Source organism: Molothrus ater, chromosome 21 (genome assembly GCF_012460135.2).
Source record: "Molothrus ater isolate BHLD 08-10-18 breed brown headed cowbird chromosome 21, BPBGC_Mater_1.1, whole genome shotgun sequence".
NCBI classification, from domain to species: domain Eukaryota; kingdom Metazoa; phylum Chordata; class Aves; order Passeriformes; family Icteridae; genus Molothrus; species Molothrus ater.
The window spans coordinates 6,765,443-6,791,690 of record NC_050498.2 but is presented as its reverse complement, the minus strand read 5'-3'; the positions used below and the strand labels follow the sequence as shown (position 1 = coordinate 6,791,690).

The window sequence follows — 26,248 nt, the reverse complement described above, 5'->3', positions numbered from 1 at the left end:
CAGCTCAGCTCAGAAGTAACGGTGCCCTGTGGGCTCCAGAGCAGATTTGTTGCTCCTGCCCTCACTTCAGCATATTTTGTACAAAATGTTTTCCTCTTAGTGCCAGGGTAGGCTCAGACACTGAGTGGGTCCAGAGGGTTGGTTTCCTTATTGCCCATCACTCAAAACATTTTACAAGTTTCTGTTTAAACACCCCAAGTGCTTTGCCCTTTGACTGTCCCCTCACCTTGTCTGTCTCCTGTGGCAGGGGTAGCCTGGGGTTTGTCCCCACATCCTCTGTTAGCCCTGGCCACTGGCTCCCAGCTCAGGGCAAGCCAAAGCTCCCAACCTCCCGAGGAAAGTGGTGAAAAGGCACAGAGAGAAAGTTTCTCCTGATTTATGGTGCTTTCCTCTTTTGTCCTACAATTAAGCTCTTAAGAGCCTTTGCTGGTGCATGCTCAGGGGTCTTGAACAAGCACCCACCTGGATGTTTGTCATTCTCTGCTGGAGGAGCCTCCTGGGAATGAGGCTGATGAGCTCATCTGGTGAATGAACTTTCAGGACTGGGGGAGTTTTGTGCATTTTATGAGTTTAATGATGAGCTGACAACACCCATGGTAGCTGAGCTGGAGCTGTGTGACAGCAGCCCTTCAGTGTGGGTGTCCTAATGCTCTTACCTGCACAGTGGGCAGCTTTGCAGGCTGTACCAGGGCTGAGCAGTGTTGAGGTACATCGGGGCACCTTTATGAGCTGGTGGGCACATGGTTCATGTTTGCAGCAGCACGAGATGTTTGATGGACAGCTGTACCTGCCACAGCTCAAGTGCAGGAGACTTTTTAGTGTATTTTGGCTGTTAAATGTTGTGTGGGGAACTTGTAGCCTGCAGCAAGAGCTGCTGGTGGCAGTGGGAAGGGCTGGGACCAAGCCTGGCCACAGCCACCACAGAGCACTGGTCCAGCTTTTGCAGCCAGTCTCTGAAATACACCCTGAAATATGGGATGCTCATCACCTTCACCATCCCAAGCACTGAAGCAGATGTTTTAAGCTTTGCCTGTTTTGGAGGGGGTCAGGATGTGGCTTTTGCACCAGCTTAGTTTGGGGGGCTCACTGTGAGTGCAGTGCCTGGAGTCCTGGGGGCTGCCCACTCAAAGTGTGGGAGTCCATGCTGAAATGCCCAGAGATTTTCACCACCCAGGGGACTTGCCAGACTCAGGTTTGGCAGCTGGACCACCGTGGTCTTGTTGTGTGTCCATTCAAGACAAGAAGGGAAGACTCTCACAGCATCTCACCCGAGTGCAGCGGGAGGGAGTGCAGGGAGGATGACTGCAATTTCTTGGACTGGACTGTGGCCAGAGCACTGGGACTAACACTCTTAATTGTGGGAAAGGCTTCATGAAAGAGATTTACTGTCCCAGAGTGGTCACATCTTTAGTTTTATGTTTCCTCCAAAAGCTGACAGCCCCTGTAGTACAGCACTTCCTACCATTGCTCTGCCACACCAGCTCAGCCTGGCTCTGTGAGCAAGGCACCCTCTTTCAGCTACCAGGTGCTTTTCGTGCTACCCTGGGTTGCCCTCCACACTGGGTGCTGAACTCCCTGACAGCTGTAAGAACTGTCAATCCAGCCTTCAGATGTTCCTCCCTATTTTTCCTGTATTTTCTTGGTGCGTTCTTGTCTTTTTTTGGATGTTTTTAACCTCCCACCCCACTCCTCTGAAATGATCTGTCCTTAAAACCCCACTGTTTAATCTGTGCATCTCAGGTGTTTTGCTAGCCCCTGCTTAAATGTGGTCTCAGTGTCTTGCTCTAATCCTCTTGCTGTTTGCTCAGAATCCCTGCTCTGCCACATCTGGGCAGTTGAGCTCCCCACAGCTCCCTGCTGACGTGTGGCTGGTGCTGATGTCTCCAGCAGAGGTGCCTGGGAGCCGGGGGGCTCTGGGGGCTCTCCCTTCTTTACTCAGCCCTGGGGCTTCACTCACCCATTCAGAGTCAGTAGCTGTTTGTAGAAATCCTCTGCCTGGCTTGGGGAGCAGTTCTCTGATGCTGCAGTAAACCAGGGAGGAGCATCCTGCACAGAGCAAACAGCACTGATGGGTAGAACCCAGTAAATGTGTGGGTTCTCCCCAGCCAGCCACTCCCTCACATCCTGGGAGGATGTGGACGAGGAGTAGAGGGAGTTGGGAGGGCAGAGGCTTCCCTTAAGGCTTAAACCCCTCGTGAGAGCTCTGGGGCAGGCTGGCATGTCCCAGGCACTGCTGGCCTCCCCAGCCTAACCCAGGCTGGCTCCAGGCAGTTCCCTCGAGCCAGCTCCCCGCTGCTCTCAGCAGCCTCAGAAGTGGTTTCTGGCTGGGTGTAGATGTGCTGGGGGGATTTGCTCTCACTCTGAGCCAGCTCTCTTTGGAAGAGCTGTGGTCGTGTGGCATCTCCTTGAGTAACAGTTCCAATTAAGCTCTCTTGACAAGCTGTTGTGTGACTGTGAAACTAATGGGAGGAGCCCCCTCCTCAGCTGCTGAGGTTAAAACTCCAGCAGGGACAGAGATCAAACATGCAGCTAATTACCCTTTTAACACTTAAACATCCCCTCCTCCTCAGGGGAAGGCATCAGCCCCAGCAGCAGCTTCTGTGCTGGAAGCCCTGAGTGCCAGCGTGGTCCTGGCTGGCTCAGCACATGCCATGGGGTTGGGCATGGTGTGGGCAGGGGGGCTGCAGCCTCTTCCCACTCCAGAGCAGCCACTCACCACCTTTTTCCTCCCTACATGGAACAATTGTGTCTGGGACAGGTGTAGATTAGGGAATTGCTCACCCCTGCCCCTCGTGGGATGCAGAAAGGGAGGCAGTGAAGGTGAAACCAGGTGTGACCCAAACCCTCTGTGTCTTCTAGAGTGCATCTCTGAGGATTGCCGCTCCGTCATCAGGAACAGGCCACGGCCCTGGGGCTCTCCATGTTTGCCCTCTTGGTGAGGAGGTGCACCAGCCTGCTGAGGGAATGCATGCCAGGTAAGGGCTTAGCAGCAGGGTCCTTGCAGGGGCCCATGACGCAGCCTGGTGGGGGTCAGGCTGGTTTTTACATCCCTTCCTGTCTCTTGGGGTCTTAGGATTCTCCTCCAGCATCCCAAGCTCTGCCCAGGTTTTAGCTAGATCAGCTGCAGGAAAGCCCCTGGTGTGTGCAGACAGAAATGTTTGGAAGAAAGGGATAGACTGAGGCCATGCTTTCTGCCAGCAACTGGGAAACTTCCAAAAACTGGGACCTGGGAATCCTGTCTCTGTGATTGGTGCAGTGGCACCCTGCTGCCCTCAATAAAAGGGATCACAAACACCCTGGCTTGCCCTGCAGGGCAGTCCATGGAGGGAGAACAGATCTGTCTTTGTGCTTGCTGTGGGTTGTGGCTGTTCCCTTGTGCGTCCCAGGCTGGGATGTTGGGATCTGTGTCATACTTTCCCAGTCCCTGCCTGAGCCTGGCTGTGGTGAGCTGCCTCAGCTCTCACGTCTTCTATTTGCAGTTCAGCCACAAGAGATGGAGCAGGAGGATGAGGAGGACGACATCAAGGTCTCTGCCTTGCCCCAGGACCTGAAGGAGCTGCTCCCCAGTGTGAAGGTTTGGTCGGACTGGATGCTTGGCCACCCGGACACCTGGAATCCTCCTCCAACAGCTCTTGAGCTCCCCAAACAGTACGTGCACCCTCTGGTTTCTGCTCCCTCCCTGAGCTCCTCGTGCCACCCTTCCCCTTTGCTCATGCTTTACTGCTGGCTGTGGCACCATGACCTGAGCACCCAGGCAAGGCCCACTGCCCAGGGAATGTTGGGAATCTGTCACCCTTGGTGACACAGTGACCTCTTCGTTGATGTGTGAGTGGGGCTGGAGGGTGCCTGCTGGCTGCCCTATGTTTCCATATGTTAGAAGATGGCTTATGAGGTGGATTTTTACTTTCTGCTTAGGATGTGCATCTGGTTTTGTTGGGATCCCCTTCCTTTAGGTGTTCTGCTGGCCCAGCCAGCTGGATGGGCAGGGTCCTTCTCTGGACCAGAGGGAACTCCATTTCCAGCATAAGCATTTCATTGCCTTTTTTTTGACTGAGTCAGACCAACCTTGCTTGGGCTGGGCTAGCCTGGAGCAGCTTGCCTGTTCCTGGAGCTCCAAAAGTCACCTCCCCTCTACTTCAGAAACCGCTTGTCCCTACCCTACAACACCCAAAAGGGTTAATTTTCTAAACTGGCCGATTTCAGCCCATTAGTCCATAATGCGGACTAGGCAATTTGCATATTTTTGGACAGAAAATTGAGCGAAGGGGCCAAGTATGGAGTATGCAAACGGCATCTGAGCATGCTCCGTAGCTGCCTTCCCGCAGGATTTTCCATCTGCCTCCGGTACTCCGGATCCAGAGCCTGAAATCACGTCTTACTGTTAATCCAAAGGAGCCAGAACCCTGGGTGATGGGAAGGAGCATTAAGAGTAATCCAGCAAAGTGGCTTAACCATTAATGGGTCCCCTCTCCGTGCGTCAGGTCCAGTCCCGCTCTCCTGGTTTATTGCCTCTTACTCCAGTTCTTTTTCATTTGGCTGAGGAAATGGAAATCTCACACAGGAAGTTCTGGGCCTCATTTTGTGGAGATGGAGTCTGTTTTCTGTTTGTCGGCTGCTCGGTGTGGGACCGCTGCCTGCTCATGTGAACTGCTGCCCATCTTTGGGCAGGAACTCAAACTGGGATCCATCACGTGAGCCTGGCTGCACCAATCCCCCCTTCCCCTCGCAGGGAGCGCCGAGCCCTTGGCCAGGGCCAGCCTCAAGATGGAATTTCTGATTGGCTTCGCTCAGCCAGCGCTCGGCGCCTGCCCTGGGACCAGCTGCTCCCCCTCCTGTGGGGCACAGGGCTGTGACAATGTCCCCCTGGGGCGATGGAGCAGGTGCAGGCTCCTGTTTGCCCCTTGGGGTGGGAGAAGGTGGTGGCGGTGGCGGTGGCAGCCCAGCCCAGGGCTCTTGGAGGAGTGGTGGGCATAGACTGGGGGCTCTACTCCACAAGATCCTGATGTGTTCAGTGGAGGAATGAGTATCTCTTGTCTTGCTTGGCCGTTCCATGGAGGGGTGTCCCTCTTGTCCCACTGTGCCCATCCTGTCCCCCTATGTTGGCTCCCAGCTCCTCCCCTCTGGTGCTGTTTGACTCTCACGGAGAATCTGCCTTAGCCATGCTGCTCTTCCAGCCCAGACCTCTTGTATGGATGGGTGTTGGTGGTCCAGGACTCTGGGACAGCAGTGGTTGAGCTTCCATGGAGATGCAGGTAGTGATGAACAGCAGGGAGCCAGCTCTGCTCTTGGGCATGACCTGGAATTTGCAACATTTGCCCTGGGGATAGGAAAAGAAAAGGAGAGCACTGGGTTAGTGTTTCAGTTCTCTATTGACACAAGCCTGCTGGCTGCCCTGGGGCTCTTCAGGAACCAGGTAGAGCCACCGAGTCCAAGGGTTTAGATAGGAACAGCTTCAAAGGAGTTTAGAAGTAAAACATGGGTCAGAGCAGCAGGCGTGGTGGAGTAAGCCAAGGTTTATGGGCAGGGTGAGCTCAGGAGCAGGGAGAGCACGTGAGGAGCAAGTGCAGATGCCAAGTTAGAGCTGAGTGAGGGGCCTAGGCCACGTCACACATGCTCTGCCTCTGGGATGTGCTGTGAGATCCACCACTGCCAACAGAGAAGCTGGTTGGATACTCTTAAACCACTTTCCTTGCCTCTTGTGATGGCATGGGCACAGAGGAAGGATGTAGAAATCCCCTAAAGCACAGCAGCGCCCTGCAGAGAATGCCTTGAATGTGCTAAAGCTTCTGGAAAAAACAGGCCTCGTACCCACCTGGAAGCCCACTCAGAGCCCAGAGCTCGCATCAAAGTGCAGCTCATCCAGGGCCAGAATGCTGGGCTGGGCTCGTGGCCAGCAGGGCAGCTTGGCAGGGCTCGGCCGGAGCTTTGGGCTGGGGCTGTGTGTCCCAAGGCCTCTCTTGCCATGTTTGCAATCGCTCCTTCTTCATATGGGAGAGAGCTGGGGGACTTTGAGAACGTCTAAACTCAGCCCAGCTGTGGCAGTTGGTTTATTGCTTTCAGCTGGTACTTGAACCCGGGTCCTGGTCTTGGAGTCTTTCCCAGGTTTAATCCCCGGAGCTTTCTCTGCAGCTGTATGACACTGCGCTGACCCCGAATGAGGATAGGAAAATAGAAACGGTGCCAAGCCAGAGTCTCTTTTTCATTTGGAGTCTGGCTGTCTGCCCATGACCAGGGTTACATAATGGGAAACATAGCTGGGGCTCTGGAGAGCCCGCGTTTCACCACGCTGCCCAGACCTTCGCGTTCTGATGCTATATATCTTCCTAATTGTAGCTCGGATGCATTTATCACACTGCTGGATTTGAGTCCTTACAATAAAAAAAAAAAAAAGAAAGAAAAAAAGAAAAAAAAAAGAAAAACCAACCCCACACCAAATTCCTCAGCTCGCTGCTTTCCCCCCTTGGACAGAGGCGGAGGGAAAGGTGTGAGGGGTGAGCGCTGCTGAAAGCCAGCAGATGGATGTGAGCCATGCAGGAGTGGGCTCTGTGGAGTGGGATGAGAGGCTCTGGAGGCTGTGTCTTCAGGGTCCTTTTTCTTGGTGGGAGCTTGGGAATGAACCCTGCTTCCTGGCAGGCAGCCTCTCCCTACCTGGGGGCTCAGCAGTCTTGAATTCAACCCAAGCGAGAAGCTGCATCTTTCCCCAAATCCACCCTTCTTCTTGGTCTGGTGCACTCCTGCAGCTCCTGGCCACGCTGCATGGTCATCATGGCTCAGGGGATGCTCTGGAACAGATTTTCAGTTGTTGGACTTCCTAACTACCTCTCTGTGTGAATTTGAGAGGTGAAAGGTGTCCTTCCTATTTTGGAAGAGGTGCTCAGCAAGCTTTCCATGACTCTTTCCTCATGTCTTTCCAGAATAGGAGCTAAACTTAACCTTGGACATCTCTGCTTCAGTGCCTCAGGAATTGTGTCTCTGAACCAGGTGTTGCCAGGTCTCCTAGCTGCAAGCAGCTGTCACTTCTGTATCTTAAAATTAATTTCTGTCTTCATGTTTCATGGCAAACCTTGTGTCGAGTTCTCTGCAGGTGGTGGTTTGAGGCAGTTGGAGAAGCATCTTTCAGACCAGATGTCCCCTGGAGTGAATTGCAGAGATTGGGCTGTAAAAGCAGGGATTCTGGGGAAAAGGGAGCAGGGTGGCTCCCCTAAGACACTTTTGGGACATGTGGCTGGGAAGAAGGTGAAGAGGACTGGACAGAGCTGCTCCTTGCTATGTTCTGTTGCCACAATTAATCCACTGCTAAATGAAGCACAAGGACTGATGGGGAAGCCACTGACTAGATACTGCTGCAGGGCTGACCCTGGCAAATCCATGCTCCTTCCACACGGGGCCAAGGGCCTCTCAGTTTGTGGAGACTGTCTGCAAGCATTTAAAAATGGTTAATTTAAACCAAGTATTAAATTAAATCCAAAAGCTGTGAGCACATTCTAGAGCTTACCTTCCCAGAGAGATGTGCCAGATCGCTCTCATCACTTCGCTCTTGCGGAGAAGTGTCACTGAGATGGCAGCTCCCACTGGGAGGGATGGACAGAGTCTTGCACAGGGGTGCCAAGACATTGCTGGAGTTTGCTGGAGACTAAATGGAAAATCCCTTTTGCAGATCCCATCCTCAGTAACTCTGGCCACCAGAGTTTCCCTATCGAGACATCAAAGCCGGGATTCAGAGGTGTCTCAGTAGTGTAAACCTGGCTGAGATTGGAGATAAAGTCAACCAAAGGAGAAGCTAACAGTCTCTGTGGAGAAGGGGGCTGTGGCAAAGCAGGGGCTGTCTGGGAGGAGACTGCACCTCTCCTGGGTAAAGGAGCTCAAAAGGTGGGTTCCTGGGAGAGGAATGGATTTATGGATGCCTGGCTGGCCAAAGGGATTGTGTGCAGTGCAGAGTAGGGGAAATCACTGATGCACAGGGGCTGTGAGCACCTCATCCTGCTGTCTGTGCTCAGACCAGGGCTGCTGAAGGCCTTTGGGGAAAACCCCCATGGCCAACCCTTTTTACTCCTTGCAAGGGAGCCACTTTTAGTTCAGCTTCCCGTGGTCCAGGAGAGAGGAAAGGCAGGAGGAGGAGGAGGATACAGAGCAGCTCATCCTGTGGGCACTGGGAGCCAGCAGTGCCCAGCCCCGGGAGCAGCAGCCCGAGGCGTTTGCCATCTGCACGGCAGCGCTGGGAACACAATGCAGGGCTTCTTCTGCGCCGCGCTTCCCGGGTTTGTGCTGCAGCTGTGCAGTTTGGATGTTAGTGTTTAAACAAGCTGGTATTACACAGGAAATGGCCACCTCCACAGGCCCCCGCAGGCTTGTAACGTGGGGTCATTGTGCTTGATATTAATCACCAGGCAGCGCGCGCCCCCGGTGAGGATGGCGGCGCCCCGCGCCGGGATTTGGTGAGCATCAGGCTCGCCCTGGCATCCTCTGCTCTCTCCATGCTTGGCTGTGGGCTTTTTGCCTTGTGGTGATGCCCATCTGGGCATTATCTCTGCCAGGAGCCCTCCCCAGCCTCTCCAGGGCGGCGCTCAGCCCCGGGGCTGTGGTCCAGCTCGCTGCACACTCACGCAGCTCTCGCCGCTGCCTGGCTGGGCCGTGTCCGTCGGCGTTGCAGCTGGGCTGTGCTCACACTGACAGCTACATTAAACCTGGAATCCTGAGGCAATAAAAAAGAAATTAACTCTTATTTTTTTTTCCTGTCCTAGTGGAATAAGCAAATGTAAATGTGTCTGTGGGGAAGCGAATGAACCCCCGTTCCGAGGAAAGACCTCGCGCTCACCCCCTTCTCGCTTCCTCGGTTAAAAGCTCTGGGAGCCTCGTCCCCATACCTGGAGCTGCGTGCCTGGGCTCGGTGTCAGTAATTCGGGGCCTCCCTCCGCACAGGGACGGTGAAGCCGTGGCACTGTGCATGCACAGAGCTTCCAGAAACTTGGAGCTGCCTGGGCTCTGCACAGAGGCTCCGGCACTGCTGTATCGTGGGGGTGACATAAGCCAGAAATGCTTGGGGGTGGCCGTGAAGTGGTCGTGGGCAGAGGCAGTGGGGAGAAGGAGGCTGACAGGGCTCACAAGTGTTGTGTGACCTTCCAGGGCAAGTGCATGTCCCAGCAGGAGATTCCCAGGGCCGTAGGTGTCAGTGGGAGCCGTTTGTCCTCGCTGGCTTTGCCAGCAGTGGCAGCTGGTGAATGATGTTGGTGGTGGCAGTGATGGGAGATGAGCTGCAGAGGAGGAGGGGGTGGCAGAAAATGGTCAGAATTGATCTCTGCAGTGCTGCCTCTGCCATCACAGGAGGAAACCAGGGAAAAACGCCAACACTCCTTCTTTCTTGGCTTTCTGAAGGCTCTGCAGGGTGCTGCTGGGGTAGCAGTGCAGTGAGAGCTGGCTACCCAGGGAGCCAGCACAGTCTGAGGTTTGACTGAAGCGAGCCCAGGGTGGGAATCTGTCACGTCCAGGGCAAATGGGAGATGTGGCAAGGCACTGTCAAGCTGTAGGTGAAGGATGAAGTGACAGGGGCTGCTCTCACACTCAGGGGTGGTGAGGGGTGCCCTGCCTGGCAGTGCTGCTGAGGGGGAGAGGAAAGGGAACTGCTAGGCTGGGTGCCTGCAGGGGCATTAGCAGTGCCAGCTCAGTGACTGTTCCTGTGGCATTTTTCTGACGTTGGATGCCAAGCCCTGTGGAGAGAGATGCTCCCTGTACTTTATCTGTGCTGATACTCCTGCCACCACCACCCTGGCCCTGCAGTGAATCCCAGTCCAGCCCAGCATCCTGCCACTGCCCTCTGCCTCCCTCTCCCCCTCACTGTCATCATCATCCCCTGCCTGCAGCCCTGTTTTTTGGGAATATGGGCGAGCTCTCTACAATGTGTTTCTTTCCCTTCTCCTCCACCATGGCCCCATACACCTGGCTGTCCCAGCTCCCTGGAAATGTCCCCTGCATCTCTGCCTGTCCCCAACACCCCAGTGCTCTCATTCCCCGGCAGTTTTGGGCACTTTTCCCATTCCTCTCCCTGCTGATGCCTCTGCATCTCCTTCATCCCAGCGAGCCCTCGTAGCCGTGGGGCCCCACCAGTGCTATGTGACTGGCCTCAGGCAGCCAAGCCCAGTTGCCAGCAGGGCACTGGGGGAGGCTGAGCCTCCCAAGCCCTGTGCATCTCCCATGGGCAGAGCTGCCTTGGAGGTGGCCCAGAGCAGCCCTATCACATCCGGTGCTTGTCTCTGCAGCCTGGGCCGGAGGATAAACTATCAGGGCTGTGAGGCAGTGGATCATTCCTCTTATTATTTTCTTCTTTTGCAGATAGGGGTCGTGGAAAGTTCAGTTCCTTTTAACCCTCGCAGCTCTGTTTATTTTCCAGCTGGTAGCACAAACGCAGCGTTTCCCATTACATCACAAAGGGCCTCGGACAGATCCCTCCAAAAAACGTGTTGCAACTGTTTATTTTTTTCCATATTTAAACATTTCTGACAGCCAGACCTGGCTGAGCCAAGCGATGGAGCTTTGTGAATGAACCCAGCTCCTGGTGTCTGTGACCAGAGGGTTTTGAAGGACCTCTCCTCCTTTGCAGGACGTGGGCTAGGGCTGGCTCAGGGACGTGGGCGACTCTGCCTTACATGTGTGCTGATTATGTGCCGGGCTTTGATTAATGGCTCCTCATTCTGCCTGGCTCCCAGGACGCTCTTGAAAACAAGATGTTTCATTTCAGTGTGCTTTCCTGGTACATTGATTCCCGTAAATAACCCAGTGCAGACTCTGTCCACCTGGAGCAGTTCAAAGAGCAGGGGGCCTCCCTCCAGCCCTGGGCTGCCTTGGCCCGCACCGGTCACTGCTGCACCCCTGGGGATGCTGGATTCCCTCTGCTTTTCTCCAGAGGTGTGGGCTGGAGGAGCAGCCTACCAGAAGCACATCAGCCCCAGTTTCCCCTATTTCCTACTTAAATCCCAGTTTACATCTTAAAAAACCCCCAATCTGAGTGTTTGTAGAAACAGGAGGGGGGAAATGCAGTGCAAGGCAGCCTGGTCAGCTGTAGTGCCCCCATGCTTGTTGCTTGTTTCCCTGCTTTCTCCACACTGGCTCTCTCTGGAGTGCTGGGCCTTCCCTGGGTTGTGATGTGTGATGGATGTTTGCACCCTGGACATCACTGCCACTCTGGGAACATGAGACATGGCAGAGTCAGCTTTGCAGGTCACTTGTGAGAGTTGAAACCCACGGCCAGAAGCAAAACACGGCTTTAACCCCCCATGGCTGGGGTTTAGCTGTGAAAATCTCTGTGGCTGCAGCACGTGGTCACAGCAGATAAGAGCTGTGTGAAGGAGAGGATGCTCCAAGCTGGGCTGGAGCCCCCCAGGGAGGATTGGAGCCCTCCAAGAGCCCCTTCAGCCCCGACAGCAGCGCGGGTGTTCACTCTGTCCTTCCAGCAGGCTTTAAAATTGAGTAACATCATCTGGAACGGGCTGGGCTGCGCACGGGGCAGCCGCTCCCCGCGGGCAGAGGTGGGCAGAGCAGCGGCAAGGGGACATCCCGGGAGCTGTCCCCATGCAGGGGGACGGTGGCCGGGCTGAGGGTGATGGTCCCCGGTCCCCGGCAGGGTCGGTGCCAGCGCAGCTGCGGCGGGGCCGTCCCGCAGGGCAGGGCAGCAGCAGCAGCAGCAGCGGTGCCGGGCTCGCCTCGCCTCACCTCTCTGGTATTCGCTGCAGCATTGCAGGCAACTCCCAACGCATTCCAGCCCTGAATTGCTCACGTCTCTCCTCGTTCTCCCAGGGTCTCAGTAGATGTGTGGGCGACGCTGGCTGACTTCTGTAACATACTGACCACAGTGAATCAGTCGGAGGTGCCCTTGTACAAGGACCCAGATGACGACCTTGCCCTGCTTAGCCTGGAAGAGGATCGGCTGCTCTCGGGCTTCGTTCCCCTGCTGGTCGCCCCCCAGGAGCCCTGCTACGTGGAGAGGACCTCGGACAAGGTCAGCAGTAGGCCAAACATCCCCCCTCGATTCCTCCAGACTTTTATTCTTGGGAAGTTTTCTGTGCAAACGGAACACGATTAAGTCATTGAGAAGGGTGTTAAGGGAAAATATCGACCTTTCAGCCGCTGACATCCAGCTCTGTGTCATGAAAACCCCTCTCGACTTCCTCTGGTGTGTGTGTGCTCGCTGGCATGTTGTATATACGATCATTTCCTCACTTGTTTAAATAGTGCAGCTTGTGTTGGCAGAGCTCTCGGTGCACTCCAAATGGTTTGCATCATGCTTAAAGCACCCTCCCCCCGGCCACAAAACTCTGCCTTAGGAAGGCAGCCAGGACTTTTTTCCTTCTCTAAAGAGGAGAGTGATAAATAGGTGACTAGAGAGAAGCAGACACCATGTGTTAACGTACAAAAGGCTTTTAGGAATATGAAGCATTCCCCACTGCCCGCTCTCTATTTTCCTTTCTTTGCTCTAGGAGCCCATTCTAGGCTGAACTTTCCTTTGGCTGTTTGTTTTTAGAATAATGAAATCAGTTCCCTTGTTGATGTGGGGTTTTGGGTCTGCTCTCTGCCACCACCTGGCCAGGAGGGATCTGGGGGCTGCACTTGGAGAATGTGTGTGAGCCTGGTGGGGGATGGAGGAGGCACAATGGCATTTGTTTTGCATGCCCTTGGAGGCACGGCGGGATGAGAGTGGCTCTCAACAGTTTCCTGCTCAGAGGCAGAGCTGCAGCTCCAAAAATGTGGCTCATCTGGGAAGCTGCAGTGTCCCCTGAGGGGGTGATGCTCCAGGAGAAGTGGGGATGCAGAGCAGGTTTCTGTGGAGATCCTGCGTGTGACAATGGCAAGGTGCCTTTCCCTGTGCCACTTCTTCTTCATGACATTGTCCTGAAATGACAGTGAGAAATTCAGGACCTTTCTCACAGAGGGACCCGAAGGTGCAAATTTCTGTTTCACTTCCCTGTCTGGCCCAACCTGTGCTCACAGCACTGCCTGCAGCACGGGAGCACAGGCTTCCAGTAAAACCAGGAGCCCTCTCAGTTTGGGGAAGCAGCTTAGTCCAGGAAGTGTCTGTGGAAGCATGAATTTTCAAGGCTCTATTTCACAGGGTTAAAATAAGAAGTGTGCAGTTGTCATTGCTGCCCTAAGGATTGCCCAGTGTGTGTGGTGGCCTCAGGGGGGGTTCTGCTGGGGACAATCCAAGTGTCCCTATGCAGAGATTCTTTCCCCAGCAGCCACAAACCAGAGCCCCCAGCAGGCAGATGAGGTGGCTGAACAACTCTGGTGCCCCTGTGGGAGGGGGTCAGTATTCCCTGAACTCTGCCTCCTCTAACCACACACCAGTTATTTGGAGTGCCATCTACCTGCCCTGCCAGGCACTTGCACTCATCTTTGTGTCTTTGTCCTGTAGCTACACCTGAGCTACCGAGCTGAGTTCTTCCTGTCCCAGCTCCCTTTGGCTCAGGTGCTTTGTAAAGAAACTACACAACTCCACAGGTGGGTTGGTGAGTTGGTGCCCTCACAGCTCAGCATCAGCCACCCAGGAACTCTGGAGCATCAGGCATGGTGTTATCTCAGTTCTGCTGAAAAAGCAGCACCCAGAGGGAAAGAGCCAGGCCTGGCTGTGCCTGTACCCCTTTATTTCTTTCTGACCAGTGCTTTTATTAATGGTCAGACAGGTGAGACAGCAGCTGTGCATGTTCACTGTGCAGAGGACACCTGAGAGCATGAAGAGGAGGACAGTGAGTTAGCAAAGAGAGCTCAAAAGCCTGATTTCCAAGAAGGGCCTGGGTGAACTGAGGCTTTTTAGTCTAAAGAAAATTCGGGGAAAAGGCAGAGAGGATAACAAGGTGTCCTCCAGCTCCGTGCTGAAAAGCACAGGAAGGAACAGGCAGAAATTGTAGCAAAATAAATTAAGAAACTTCAGGAAAGGTTTCATACCTTTGGGTAGTTCAGCACTTGAGAGCAGCCTCCTCAGTGAGTCTTAAGGAACTCTCCAGCCTTGGAGATTTTAAAAGCAAGCAGGGTGACTCAGGTACAGCTTGGACTGAGGTAAACACCTTGGAGTAGGAGGCAAAGTGACCTCTTTGGATAAACTTAGCCCATTTTCTGCCATTTGGAAATGCTCTAGAAAGAGACTGCAGTGGCAGCTGCGTCAATACAGTCAAGTGACTGCCCTGTTCCACAAATGTTATCCCTCTGCAGCATTAATGAAGGAATTGTTGGGCTCTGCAGGAATGGGGTGATGCAGAAGGCACTGCAGAGCCAGCCAGGACCGAGGGGCACAAACCCACATGGGACTGACTGTGAGCAAGATACAAAAAGGCACTTTCTAGCAAAGAATCCCCCAACCCAACCTAAACTTGTGTGCCATCTCCACTCCACCATCTGCTCCTTGCCCTCCCATGCAGAGCCCAGGTGAATCCAACTCCTTGGCAGTTCATCAGTTCAAGGCCAGGTTGGACAGGGCTTGGAGCAGCCTGCTCCAATTAGTAGGAGGTGTCCCTGTCCATGGCAAGGGGTTGAAACTGGATAGTCTTTAAGATCCATTCCAACCCAAACTATCCTGAGCCTGTGGGATGCATCTCTGGGCTGTTTGCAGTGGAAGGTCTGTGCTGAGGCTGGTAGCATTTTGGGATCTGTGTCCCTGAGCCTCAGCAGGCAATGGCAGCAAAGCAACTCTCTCTGGCACTGATTTTTTTCCCATACTGATTTTTCATTGCTTTTTAGCAGGAGTTATTTTTTGCACCAAATTTCTTTCTGTTGTGTTCTCAGTCTTGGCCCAGTTTTCAGCCCAGATTCTTTGCTGGAGAGGCAATGAGAATGTACTGCTCTTTATATGGCACAATGTGAATGTCTTGTGGGTTCTGGTGTGCCAGAGTGACTCTGGGTCCTTTTTCTACCACTTGCATGGCTAAGAAGAGGCAGTTGGCTTTTACTACAAGGATATCTCACCTTCCTTGCTGATGCTCCAAATCTTTTGCCCATTTTTTTACCCTCAAGCTTCTTAATTAATTTGTAATATTTCAGAAGAAAAGAATCTGTTGAAAGGCAGGATCAGAAGGAATTGGGCTTAAAATGGTGTTGGGCTCTTTGCTCTACCAAGAGGGTGATTGTTTTGTAAGCTGCATAGGACAAACACTGTGCTTCCCACTCCTTTTTGTTCTCCACGTCCCATTTAGCAGATGGAGTGCAGAATTCAGCCAGAGTTCCTCAGTAAGTTTTTGAGCATTTGGCCTGGCTCTTATTTTGAGTGAAAACGTTCTGACTCCATTCGCTGCCATGGAGCCGCGCGTTTGAATTCCTGCTGGAGCCAGTGGGACACTTAGAGCTTCCCATCGTCTCTTGCACTGTCATTGGAGCTGTAACCAACAAAAGCTGGCTCTGGGGTGAGCAGAACTCAGAGTTGTTTTCCTGGGTGTGTGTGTTGGGCACATCTCCACTGCAGCTTGTGTGATGGAACACCACCGACCGTACCAGTCAGCAGCAAACTATGCAGCCTGGTGCCTGAGCTGTCAGCTGTGTCTGCAGCCTCTGCAGCCCAAGGAGACACTGCCAGGACCTCCCTCACCCAGCCTTGGACCCCAGGCAGGAGCTGGGAGCAGCAGCATGGCTGAGTTAGGGTCGGGAAGGGGGAAGGTGGCAACTCTGGAGTTGTGGTGCTGGTAATGGAAAACACTTGGATCGTGTTGAGGTTAAAGAGAGTCCTGGTGATGGTGCGTGGGTGCAGCCCTGGGAACCTGGGGCACGTCCTGGATTCCTCAGCTCTCACTGGATGCTGTTGTCTCGGGAGCATCCTGCTCTGCAGTGACCCCATGGAGCTCGTGGCAAAGCTGGAAGAGGGCAGATATCCCTGATGTGGAGCAGAGCAGGGAGGTTCTCCTCTCTGCAGGCATGGATTGCCCACATCCCTGCAAGCTCTTCATGGGCTCAGTGTGTGCATCCCCCAGCACACCCTCTGCCACATGCCCCTGCCATGGGCAGATGTGGAGGAGAAAGTGTTAATGTCCCTTCCCACAATAAACCTCTCTGCATGGGGGGTCCTGAAACCTGAGCCTGTCTCTCCTCCCCCAGCCCTGACACACGTTAATAAAAGGTTTTTAAACGCCAATAAAAAGGCAGCAGCCCCAGCTCACCAGGTCCGGGGCCCAGGGTCCTTGGGAAGGCACTTCACAAATGTGTTTTTTGCATTTTCAGGCTTTTGGCTGGTGAATAAGATTGAGGAGAAATACTCCTTCCCCTGATAACAATACAGTGAGACGCAGGATCAGCAGTGTGTGGATTAAAACCAGACGGTGCATGATTAATACGTGTGCTTATAGGGCCAGTCACCGTGGTTCCCTCCTCTCAAACAGAAAGGCACTTTTTTTCCTTTCCCTCATGTGCATGCTCATGTGTGGAGTGGACTGTCTCAGATACTCACCACTCAACTGGTCTCAACCCTGTCTCACCTCACCAGGCAAATGAAAGCCCTAAAACGCGAGGCTCTGAAAATTAATTAGCAATATTTTACTGCCAGACCTACAAACTGACTATTGCGTGGCTCCTCCTGCTCTGGGGTGGCCAGTGAGCTTCCCACACTTGGTGCTGTTCCTTATTTCACTCACCTGTCAGTGCAGATAGCCTAAATCCTAAGCTTTGTTCTCCTTAGAAATCCCAAATCTCCTTCCTCTGCACTGTCCAGCCCAGGTGGATAGTTTAAATGTGACCCTCTCTCTAGTTGCCCCAACATGCTCAAGATTAGGCAGTAACTGTTTAGGAGCTAATTATTATTTAGGCTTGGGCTAAAATTAGTCCTGTCTGGTTATTCACTTCACTTATTTATGGTATTTCAGTCTTCCTAAGACTCTCAGAGATCTCTTGGCAGCGTGTAGTCATGTCTGATGCTTCTTGGAAAGGGAGCCCCAGGTTTAAAAGCCCAGGAGGAGTAGCTGTTGGAGTGACTGGGCTGTGTCATGCCTCTAAACACCAGGCTTTTTGTCTTTTCTGAGACCTAATGACTCCTGGAATGCCAGGGATTAAATCCACCTTGGAGTGGCCACACTATAGTGATTTTGGGAGGACTTTTTGCAAGGCATCAGAGAAAAGGTAGCAAGACCAGAGCTCTGAGAGCACAAACTCTTTGTAAGCAGAGAGAAAACCCCAGTGAACAAATGTAACTTGTTTTCTCAGCATCCTTTCCATATTCCCATTCCATAGCCTTGGAGCATCTCCCTCCAGCTGGCAGGCAAATGCTCTCAGCCCATGAGAGCGAGAGCTTCCAGCTTGGAGTTTGGTCCAGAGAGGAAAAGGGAAACTGTGAGCAGAGATGGGAGCCCCAAGGAGGAGAGTCCAATGAGGAGTCATCCTTGAAAAACTCCTTCCATTCCTGCCTGCCTTGGTTTCCAAACAAGCAGTGAAAGATCCCTGCCACGGGCAGCCCTGCTGGGAGCAGGGATTTGGCAGGAGCTGGCAGCCCCGAGGCGGCAGAGTTAGAGGTGTTTACATTTTCTGACCAGTATCTGAACTCCATCCCAGCCTCGACCTTCCCTTTCATGTGGTGCCTTTGGATTGTAAAAGGCAATTAAACTAAATTATGGGCCATGCTGGAAGATGATGTCACGGGGTGATGGAGGAGAGGCTGGATTTTATGCCACCACGAAGGTAGTGTGGGGAGCATCACCTGCTTTGAACTCCTCAGCTGTCCTTGGCATCACCTTGAACCACCAGTGCCAGGGGCTGTGTGGGCACCGTGGGAGCCTCTCTCTGCCTTTGCCAGGTGCCTTTAGCACAGTGGGAAGTGCCAGGCTCAGTCCATGTCCCCAGGTCTGGGTGGCAGAGGAGGCAACGCTGGTTCCATTGTGCTGTTTTAAATGTAGCAACAGGCACAAGTCCTGTCCAGTGACTGCTGCAACATCTCCTAGAGTCGTGCAGGGCATCTTCCAGAGAGGAATCCTGTTCAGTTATTGTTTGGCCTCAGTTTTTAATCACTTTTTAAGCCAAGAGAGTTCTGAGGATATTCTTAAAATTGAGTTTCTGCACCTGAAGGTGAAGTGAACCGATGGCAAACAAGCACTAGCACGGCACAAGGACGCTGGATCCAGCACTGGAGAAATCTGCAATGTGGAATAACAGTTCAGCCTCTTGAAGGGAGGGGGGTGGGTTAAAAAGAAAAAAAAAAAAAACTGCAATAAATCTAGCGAGTGGAATCTGCGGGAAATGATCCCATCTGGAAAACTCCAGTGCTGGTGCTGCTGAAGGCTTAAGGAGCGATGCAGATCACAAAAAGCAAAGCCTGCAGTCTGAGGATGACAGGCTGCTTAATTGATGTCCATTGCAACTGGTACTCTGCCAGTTTATGTTGGCCACCTGCCAGCGTGCTGTAATTTTGGGGCCAGGTGTGAAGCGTTTCTGTTCCATCTTGTTCCCAAGCACCTACAGAAGCCTCACACATCTCACTCGAGGCTGCAGCCCTGTAGGAAACAGCTGTACAGGTATAGGTGAAAGGAAATGTCACAGCTGGGCTGGGAGCCCTCCCCCGTGCCTTGCCCAGGGCTGTGTTTGGGGGGCCACCCCCTCCCCTCCGCCCCCACAGCGGCTTTGGGGAGGTGGTCACTGTCACAGGCACACCTGCCTGTCTGTCAGCAAGGTGCTTTGAACATCAGGGAGCTTCTGGGAAGAATGCACAGGTCAGAAACCCCCTCTTCAAAGAGGAGCCCAGGGTGGTGTGTGTCAGTTCTGGGAATGGGGAATCCAGCCCGGGAGAGCCCCGGATGCTGGCCAGCTGGGGAAGCTGTGGCCATCTCCACTGGTTTTTTCTGCCTCATGAAACCACAAGGAAATTTCCAACAGCAGGTCTTGTAGAAAGCACAAGCCCTTGATTCTGGAAGGCTGAGAACCCTTCAGGATCCTCAGCAAATTGTCACCAGGCCCAGTTTCAGTCACTGCTAAAAACACGCATTATTTCCCAGCTAGATTTGCTTTGTCTCAGTTTCCAATAATTGACTTTTGCTGTAGGTTGGGAAGTTGTGGGTTGCTGCTCTACCTGATATGTAAGTGTGTCCCAAGTCCCCCCAGTTCCCATCCTGTTTTTTATAAGCTGAATAGACAGAGTGAAAGGCAGGAGAGTCTGGGGCATGGTTTGGATCCCCTGAGCTGCTCTCCTGGTGTGTTTGAGCTGTGACTGTCCAGGCTCCTCAGGAGGAGTGACACTGTGCTGTCCCACTGTCCTCTATACCCATGGACATTCCCAGTGTCCTGCAGCCTTTGCTCCTTCCTGCAGGCACAATTTGGCATCAACTGTGGTAAATAGCATGGGGTTTGTTCCTAAGTAAGTGACTGAGCAATCCCCAAGTTTTTGCCTGTTACTGAGCTGCTCTCTTAAAACCTCAGGAGGGTTTGAGTCAGTGTCTAATCTGCTGGCTTTATCAGGAGAGGTTTTCTTTGTCCAGGTCACTGAACCTATTGTTAAGCAGCATAAGCCCGAGCAAGCTTCCCTGTGGCCCCGCCAGCACTGCCCTCCTGTTTACTCTGACATTTTAAGACCTCTGCTGACCAGATTTTAATCCAGGCCGTATCCTGTGCACTGCAGTCTCTGGGGCATAGGAGCTTTTCACATCCTCTGGCCCGGCCGTGCCGAGAGCTCAGGGCTGCTGACGCACGGGGCATCGGGCTGTGAAAGGCAGCAGCAGTTCAAAGCCCTGCAGCCCCTTGGCCACAGCCAGGTGTGAACAGGTCCTTCCATAGCCCTGGGCAGGCAGGGGGGTGAGGAGGAGCAGATCTAACAGCAGCCCCACCCCGTGCAGAGCTGGGGTCCTGCTGCTTTGCCCAGGGCTCAGGGCTGTGTGTGGGAACTGCAGTCGCACTGCGAGGTGAGGAACCACCTGCCAACGTGTTAAGATCCAGTTGCACGTGTTCTCTTCACCCCTGTGTCAGTGAGAGGCAGAGTGGCTTTGTGGTCTGGGCACAGCTTGCAGGGAAGTACAGGGTGCTGCCTTCCAGGCAGCCCTGTCTCCTGCAGGGGGGAGCAGGGAGGGAGGAACCAGCAGCTGGTGGAAACAACCTTCCCTGTCCCTGAAATGCCTCTTTCCTGGCATGGGGAGGGAAGGAGCGCTACCACGCTGCGTGGGGAGTTTTCTCAAGTGGCTTGTGATGTTTCCATGCCTTCCTCCCCAGCCTTGGATGCACCTCTGCCTCTCCTCCAGGCTCATCTTGGACAGGGCGCTTCAACCACAGCGTGAGCTCCAAGTGAATCAGGGTGTGAGCTGTGCACGTGCCCCAGCACGTGTCGGGTGCTCAGCCAGCCCTGCACAGCTTGGCTCTGCTGTCAGCTGAAGGCTCTTTTAAAGTGTTTTCTGGAACTGAGATGGGATCATCAGCTCCTTGAGGCAGAGACTGACAGGATAAATCAGCCTCGTCCCACGGCTGGGGTTGGATCTTTTCCGTGCGGATCAGATGACGCTCATTGTCCAACGTCCTCATTTGTGTCATGGTCAGGCCAGGTTTGTGTAGTGGGATGGGAAACTTAACTTGTGTTTAGTCCTTTTGTCCTAAAAACTGCTTCCAGGGGTTCAGCACAGATTCTTGGGAAACGGGAAATGTCCTATTCAAGAAACTCGCTGACCATGTGTTCCTGGGGTTGGGAATAGTGGAGTGACCTAGGAAAGGAGAGGCAGACCATGTGCAGCACCTCCTTGGAGCACACTGTGTGCACCCTTCACTTCCCTTGGGGTTTTGCAGTGGGAAATGGCCTTGTTTCTGCTGCCCCAGCACCCAGATAGCACAAACCCTGCCACCTCTTGGCAGGGCATCAGGCCCAGAGAGTGCACAGCTCTGGCTGTGCAGAGGTGTTGCCACAGCTTTAGTGTACTTGGAATGACATATTGGAGCCCAGACCTTGTGGAATTTGCTGATTAGTCTATAAGTGTATTGAAAGGCCTCATTAAAACACCATTAATGCTGGATCCCCTCCCAATGAGCCATCTCTTATTGCTACCCAGAGAAACTCTGAGGAAATGGAAAGGCTGCTCTGGCTGGCTGAGCTGTCCCTGGGCATGAAGCGTGGCCTGAGACAATCTTTGTGCTGCTCATGTGTTATTGTGGTGCTTTGAGAGAGGCCCACATGAGAGGTCCCTGGGACCTAGGGTTGCGTCTTTGCCTCAACTTTGCCACCTGGATACACTGCCATTGCTTTTTTCAGACTCTTCTTTCTGGTACTAAACTCAGTCCTTGACCTGACTCTTGGCCTCTGCCCAAAGCTCAGCTTTAGAGGGAGCCTCTTTCATGGCACTGTTTTGTCTCTGCCCAACTGAAATGCTTAAATCCCATCTGAAGGCAAGGACGGCTGTGGCATCCACCAAGGCAGCTATGGGAAGGACCTCAGGAAACCCTAAAAAAGACCCAATTAATAATTCCTCATTGTTATCCTGAATAAGAAAGATCCACGTCCTGCAGAGCTTGCCAAAGAAGTGGACGGGGTGGAATGCAGGGAGTGGTCAGCCCAAATAACAGATGGGGATCTACTCTGTCTCTATGGGAGACGGAAGGTGACCTCTGTCATTGAGCTTGGAGTCTGCTCCCCACGTTTCTGCTCCCAGCTGAGCCTTGTGTTGTTTTTGGATGCCAAATCCGTTTGCCAGCACTGGGCTGGGGCTGGGCGAGGTTGGGAGAGCCCAGCTCCCATGGCAGGACAGAGCTGTCACCCTCAGTACCCTCCTGCTCTCACATCCCAAACCCCAGAGAGAAGAAGACACCACCATAATCTTATTTATTGATTTTTTTTTTTCTCAAAGTCATTGAAGTCAAAGCACTTCCCAGGCATTAATGAACGTATCTCCACAACACATTGTGACAGAAGGAAAAGCAATTTCCTTGTTAGGGATTGGCAACAGAGGTACACAGGGCTGAGGGACCAAGCTGGTCCCACAGGAAGCCTTGGCTTCAGGATGAGAACAAACCCCTGATACCCAGGATTTCAGGCCACTGCCTCAGCCCCAGGCCACCCGTGTCCCTTAGGAAGACAGGGGGGTACTAAGGGAAGGTTCATTGGGAAGCATTAAAATTCTTCCCAAACACAGACCCCACATGAGCAGCTTGACTTCTGCTGGCCTGGCTGTGTCTGTGGTGGGACATGAAAAATGTTGGATATTTAGTGCAGCAGATAATTTAATCGCATTTTTCCCCATAACATATTTGCATATATTTCCTTAAACATAAGGTAAAAACCATAATTTATTTAAATTAACAAAATTTGCCTTAACATTTTACATACCAGCATTTTACATAAAGCATTTTCTCCACCATATGTAACAAATATTTGTCTATCTGTTTATATATTACGAATAGTGACAACTATGGTTCTTATTTGTAGTCATTTCATTGATTTATTTTTTAAACTTTCCCAAAACTTCATTGTACTTGGAATAGGTAGATGCACATATAAACACAAGCTCTCAGTATGAAGACAAATGTGTTTTCTGAGGAGTTACTGCCTGCCTGCTCTGTGAACAGCAGAACAGATTTACATTCTGGTTCCGTATTTATCTTAAGCATAAACGATGTGATGTTTATTACAGCAGCCATTATTAGGGAAGGAAGGAGATTTATATCCATGCACAGAAAAAAAAAAAAGGAGTTTGCTGCATCCTTCCAGAGCTGTGTCACTTCACCTGGTACCTGTACCACACATGATTGAATGATGTTTTTGCTACATCCTTCCAGAACTGTGTCACTTCACCTGATACCTCTTCCATGTGTGATTCCCATGGAAAAGTGTCTCTGAGCAGCTCCCCAGGGTGTGTCAGGGACGTGCCTGCTGCTGTGCATTCCTGGAGCTCACACAGTGACCTCCCAGCTGCGGTGACATGCCACATGTCTGGTGCTGAGGTCACTCCTGAAGATCATTTTTGCGCTCTTAAGTCACACAGATGCTTCTGGAACTTGCACCCCTTGCCAGTTTTTATTATTAGCTCCCTCTAGTACCAGTAACTTTTTTTAGTTTTAATGAGTAAAGATTTAATCAGCAGTGATCTGAGCTTTGCTGAAGCCTCGTGGATGAAATGCTCTCGTCAGTCCAGGCCATGGGAGCTGAATTTGCTCAGCACTTGGCCCTTTTCACACTCATAAATAAAACTTCCATTTAGACATGAGCATCCTCACCAGTTTCCCTGGGACTTGAGTTAGTGACTGTCCTGATCTGGGGAGGGAGAGATCCTCCAGGTCTCCTCATTTGGGAAGTTTGGAATACCTGCTGAGCATGCCTTTCTTCCTGGGAATCTCTGGAATCTCCGACCCTGTGGAGGTAGCAAAGCCCTCACCACAGCACATCCTCCCCTTTCCAGAATAAAATCCACCACTTTGGAGAATGGTTTCTTTAAATGAGTTCATTTTTTATGTGGGTTTTTTTTGTTTGTTTTTTTTTTTTTGTTCAAAATGAAACATCTTGGCATGGTGAAGTGTGAGGACGAGAGAATTTGCTGGAAATTCTGAGAGACTTAGCACGCGTGTGCTAATGGGATATAATTTCCACACTGCCATGTCTCTCCTCATACAGACTGAGGGCATGGGCTGTTCCCTCCTCGTGATGAAATCCTGGAAGCCTGATTTACATGGCTCCAGGGCAGCCTGGTGAGGAAGAGGAAGCCTGGCAGCACAACCCCTCAGAGATGCCCCATCCTGTCTTAGGCAGTGCCACCCCTTTCTGCTGGCACCTCGCTCCTCCTGGAGCTTGTTCCCTCAGGCAGGATTCCCACTTTTCAGCTCTTCCCAGATTTCACCTCGGTTTCCCCCTTTTTAATAGGAATGTTTGGCCTCTTGCACTCGGGCTCGGGGAGGAGCAGCTTGTTTCTGTAGCTGGCCTGGTGCCAGATGTCATCACTTCAGGCAGTGCCACGCTGCACATCTTCAGCAGTTTGAAATGGAGAGACAGAGAGAGACAGATAAGATCAGCAGCTTTAGGTGATGGCATTGTTTCAAATAAACCATGCATGACCCAAAGCTTCCACTTCAAATGGGGAATGAAATTGCTTCATCCTTTGACAGCTTGCTCCATGAAAGAAATTTATCTTCACTTAATTGCTTTAGATCCCAAGAGGCTGTGTACAGTAATTTCTAGGAGATAATTATATCAAATTAAAAAAAAACTATGTGACTATCCGGCTGCTGAGCATGAATGCAGTGGCCAGAGAAGAGAGCAGGGAGGAAGGAGGTACCACAGCTGAGCCCTGCTCCAGGATCCTTCTCCTCATGGTCCACAGGCACTTGGAGAGCCCAGGAGAGTCTGCCTGCAGGGCATTGTGAGCTTGGAGCTGGGAATTCTGCTCTCCCAGAGCATCTTGAGGAGCAGGGAAGCTGGGGCATGGCAGGGATGTTGTCACCCCTGCCTTGTCCCTTGTGCTCAGGACACCTCGCCAGGAGAGCTTGGCAGTGCCTCCATCCGGTTCGTTCTCCCGTGTGGATGTACAGTAGAGCTGAGGAACAAGAAAGCTTGTTGATTTAAAAACATGTATATTTAGAAGCAGAGTGTAAACTTCCTGCCCAGGCTGGGATTGGATTCTTGACTATGTTTGAGTTTCCAGTTTTCATTTCCTTTGCCCTCATACTTAACATTGTGTATCTCCCAGAGTGTGCCCCAGACTAATCTCTCTCTAACCCTCCCTTGCCCTGCATTTTTCTGCCATTATTTGCACATCAGTTCCAACTCTTCCAGGAAGCAGCATATCTCCTGATTGTCACTCCATGCCACGGCTTAGCCTGGACTCCTGCAGGTCTCCTGTGTCCCTCTGGAAGTGACCTCAGACCCCAGTCAGCAGCAGATCCAAGCTGGGGACTGCAGCAGGGACAGAACTGCTGGCAGTTGCCATCCCTCAGAGAAAGATGAGCTCTTGGCACGGGTTTGAAATCCTGAAGGGACACTCATTCCTCTTGTTAGCTCATGGGAAACAGTCACTGACCAGTCCCAGCAGGGGTAAATCCATCCTCTAAGTCTTCTCTTTCTCTCCTTCACATCAGGCTTCACGCTCTCCCTGACTGCTCCTTGTGACAGCTCCTGCCCTGCCATTGCCTTTACAGCCCATATCCTGGGGACAAAGAGAAAGTTGTTCCCCCCAGGGCTGTGACAATTTTTTTGTGTGATCCAGCGTGGGCTTTGAAAGGGTTGACAACAATCCTGAGCCAAAAGTGAGCTCCTCCCCAAGCCCTGTGATGTGCAGGCTGGTTTTTGAAGTGTGCTGCTGCTTCAGCTGTTCCCAGGAAGTCTGCAGGGGAACCGTGTTTGTGCTAACGAGGTAAAGTCCCCTTGTGTTTCTGGAGGGGATCCGCTCAATGGGCTCTTTGATGTCATCTCAGTTTTTGGACTTACATCAAGTAAATCTAAAAAAGAAAAGAAATGTTTTGGCTTAGCCCAGAACGTTTGCACCTGAGCAAGATGACCTGTGGCTGTGCTGAAATCTGTGGCCACAAGTAGAGCTGTGGCCTGGAGAAGGGAGACGAAGTATTGAGTAGTGGGAGAGTTAACACATGTAAAAAAGCTCCTCAAAGCAGTCCTCAAACATAGCACTGTCCCCCTGTGCTGATCAAGGTGCGGTCAATTTTATACCACCCTGGGTGCAGACAAAACTGGGTAGTTCAGGCCATTTGTGCCATTCTGAACAGCCTCTCCTATCTTTCCCTGTGGCTCTAGAGCCCTGAGAAATGTTATGTTGGGATGACTGCCCCTAAATATCCTCAGATTTCATGTGTTGTCTCCTAGTTCAGACCTCACAGTGCTGCCATGAGGTTTATAATGAATCATGGGAGTATTCAGTTGCAGAGGGGTTGGAACTTTAAGGTCCCTTCCAACCCAAACCATTCTGAGATTCTTGGTCCTGGCTGCCCAAGCCCAGCTCCCTGAAGGTCACACATCCTGATCTTCAATTCTAGCTTGTTGTTAATTTTTTTTTTTTTTTTTTTTTTTGTATGAGGTGTCCTGACAAAGCTCAACACATCACTATGGGTAGCAGCTTCCACTGCTCTCCCTGACAGCCTCTGCAGCCCAAAGAGCCTTTGTCCCTTTGTGTCCTCCTTCTGGGAATGGCAGAAACTGGCAGAAGAGCAGTTAAGAAATGGAGTATCCAAGGAGCTCATCTGGCTGGGAGCTGCTGCTCACAGCAAAGTCGACATTTTTGTTTCAGAGGCCACGAGTGAAGGAGTTAATGATGATCCCAGATGGCTTCAGACTTTGCCTCTTGCCACCCCTTCCTGTTCCCCCAGGACCTCAGATGGTGGCGGGAGATGAAGTAAA

At 52.2% G+C, this 26,248-nt stretch overlaps 1 protein-coding gene across 1 annotated transcript in view; it reads left to right on the top strand.

Moving 5' to 3' along the window:
• The window catches only part of SMG6 (SMG6 nonsense mediated mRNA decay factor), a 105,394-nt gene that overhangs the window by 47,864 nt on the left and 31,282 nt on the right, over positions 1 to 26,248 (top strand). Inside the window, 4 exon segments of the mRNA XM_036395419.2 lie at positions 2,860 to 2,886; positions 2,889 to 2,975; positions 3,480 to 3,648; positions 11,788 to 11,989. Coding sequence (XP_036251312.1) covers positions 2,860 to 2,886; positions 2,889 to 2,975; positions 3,480 to 3,648; positions 11,788 to 11,989 — 485 coding nt within the window.